At 50.4% G+C, this 2,658-nt stretch overlaps 1 protein-coding gene across 1 annotated transcript; it reads right to left on the reverse strand.

Moving 5' to 3' along the window:
- Nucleotides 1-739: 739 nt before the first annotated feature.
- Nucleotides 740-2,377, reverse strand: LOC149807404 (uncharacterized). The gene has a single exon (XM_089954861.1). It carries the CDS (start codon nt 2,375-2,377, stop codon nt 740-742), a length of 1,638 nt encoding a protein of 545 aa, XP_089810987.1.
- Between the last annotated feature and the right edge of the window lie 281 nt (nt 2,378-2,658).

Raw genomic sequence — 2,658 nt, forward strand, 5'->3', positions numbered from 1 at the left:
CCACCTCGAAGTGACGTTCCTTCGTCCTTTTGTTGTAATATTTGGCTTGACGTCCCTTTGCGTCACAGAGATTCTCCTGAGCCAATTTCGAAACCTCTTCCAGCTTGTTGCGGAGATCAACAACATATTGGTATGTTGTTCGCACTTCCTCCGATGCTTTCTCATCCGTCCATAATTGTTTTAACACAGCCATGGGTCCCCTGACTGTCCTTCCATATACTAATTCAAAAGGTGAAAAACCCAAACTTGCCTGTGGCACTTCTCGATACGCAAACAGTATCGCGGGAAGGTATCGATCCCAATCCCTAGGTCGACCTTCACATAGCTTCTTCAGGGCCTGTTTCAATGTCTCATTGAAACGCTCCACCAAACCATTACACTGCGGGTGATACGGGGTAGTCGTCAGGTGTCTAATAGATAATAATCTATTTACTTCTTCCATCACCTGGCTCACGAACTGCGTCCCCTGGTCAGTCAGTATCTCCTCAGGGACGCCAACTCTAGACCAAACTCCTAACAAGGCCTCAGCCACCGTGACTGAGTCAATGTTCTTCAAGGCCACTGCCTCTGGGTACCGAGTGGCGTAATCTACTATCGTTAATATATAACGATTACCGCTTTCTGCCGCCGGTTTTATCGGACCTACCAAGTCCATCGCCACCCTCGAGAAAGGTTCGTCAATCAGTGGGGTGGTTCCTAGTAGCACCGGGCGATGGGAGGTCTTGGGTGCCACCCGTTGTCACTTGTCGCACGACAAACAATACCTCCGAACGTCCCCATACACACCTGGCCAGTAGAACTCCCTCACTAACCTATCTCTGGTCTTCGCCACCCCCATGTGGCTTCCAAGTAGACCCTCATGTGCCAGCCTAAGCACTTTTGCTCGCTTCGCTCTGGGCACAACAACTTGCTTGAACGTATCGGTCCCTTTCTTGGCGGACCGATACAAAATACCGCGTTTCGTCGCGAATTTTACCTCGCCGTCTGGCATTCTCCGTACAGACCCATCTTTTGCGTACCTGCGTACCTTGTTGAGAGACAAATCTTCCTCTTGAAGTTTCCTCAACTCGCCAGGTAGCAAATTGTCTATGGGCGAAGTCGTGGGTCGTAGCGGCTTTGACCCTGACCTTCGCTTCATAGCCCTCGTCTCAACAGACCCGACGTATACAGGTGTACACGTCATAGGGTTAGGTTGCGGCAACACATACCTACACCCTAATATTACATCATGAGACAGTCCCGACAAACACGCTGCTTGAATTCGTCCCTTTACATACGGCGAATCAAGATGAATGCTAACGACCGGAAGCGAATCCTTCGTCCGGTTAGCAAACTGGACTTCAACCGTCTCGCCTGTATAATCCCCAGGCTTGACATACTTACTATCCACCAAGGCAGGATAACTGCAGCCAGTATCATACAGTACGGTTGCCCTCTCACCGTTAACCGTAGCTACTGCTGTATTAGTCAACTCCACTGTTTCTTGTCTCTTAACAGTATTCGGAGTTACCGAATTAATCGTTGTCGGACGATACTTCCTACAATCCTTAACGACATGGCCTGGTCTGTTGCAGCCGTAACACACCGGCTCACCTTTCCTCCCCGTGGCATCTTTCTCTACCCCCTGAGTCTTCCCCGACCCACGGAAATGTTCTCGGCTGAGATTTCCGGCCCCTGGCCTCCCACCATTCTGTCCATTCCGTCTTTGGGGTGCCACCTCAGTGGTCTTTCTATGCTCGCCGATTCCAGGTCGGTCCCTGCCACCCCAGGTGGTTGGACGCGAGTGCGCGCTCTCATAGCGCTCGGCCATCACGCTTATGTCATCCAAGGTCGAGAACTCACGCTCCGCCAAAAATACTATTAAATCTTTCCTGTACGTACTTAAGACGTGCTCTTTCAAAATTTCTTCGCGTATGCCTTCATACGTTAGCGCGGTGCCAGACATTTTCATCCATTTATCAAAAATTACGCGTACTCGGCTATGGAATTGCGCGTGCGTTTCGGTAGCTTTTTTCGACGATTCTCTAAAGAGTTTCCGGAACGTTTCTGCCGACAGCTCATAGTGCCGTAGTAGCGCTTTCTTCAAAGCGTCGTAGTCGTCTATCTCCTCCGGTGTCATATTGTGGTAGACGTCTTTCGCGGTTCCCTGTAAGAATGCTGAAACATTGATAGCCCACTGGTCTCTGGGTAGCTGATGAACCAGTGCCAACTTTTCGAACTGTGTCAAAAAGTTGTCAACAATTTCGTCCTTGTCACTGAACATGGGCATGGTGATCTGTATTGGTCGTCTGTCTTCAGATCGTCTACTTGTGGACCCTGGACGTTCGTTCAGATCTTCACCCCTCCTGAACTCGGCTTCGATCCTCAGTCTCTCCATGGCTAACATATGTTCGCGTTCTCTAGATTTCTCCTCGGCCTGCAATCTGGCTAGTTCGAGCTCTCGCTCACGCTCAGCTGCTTGTCTGTCTTTCTCCCGTTCCCTTTCCTCGGCCTGCAATCTGGCTAATTCGAGCTCTCGCTCACGCTCAGCTGCTTGTCTGTCTTTCTCTCGTTCACGCTCAGCTGCTTGTCTGTCTTTCTCTCGTTCACGCTCAGCTGCTTGTCTGTCCTTCTCTCGTTCCGCGGCTAATTGCTCCTTGTGTTCCCTAACACTTCGTT

This window comes from Sinohyriopsis cumingii, chromosome 1 (assembly GCF_028554795.1).
Source record: "Sinohyriopsis cumingii isolate HCF-2022 chromosome 1, ASM2855479v2, whole genome shotgun sequence".
NCBI lineage: Eukaryota > Metazoa > Mollusca > Bivalvia > Unionida > Unionidae > Sinohyriopsis > Sinohyriopsis cumingii.

Bases quoted from the DNA above. Each gene is read 5' to 3' on its own strand.
- LOC149807404 (XM_089954861.1), bottom strand. From the start codon at position 2,377: ATGGAGAGACTGAGGATCGAAGCCGAGTTCAGGAGGGGTGAAGATCTG.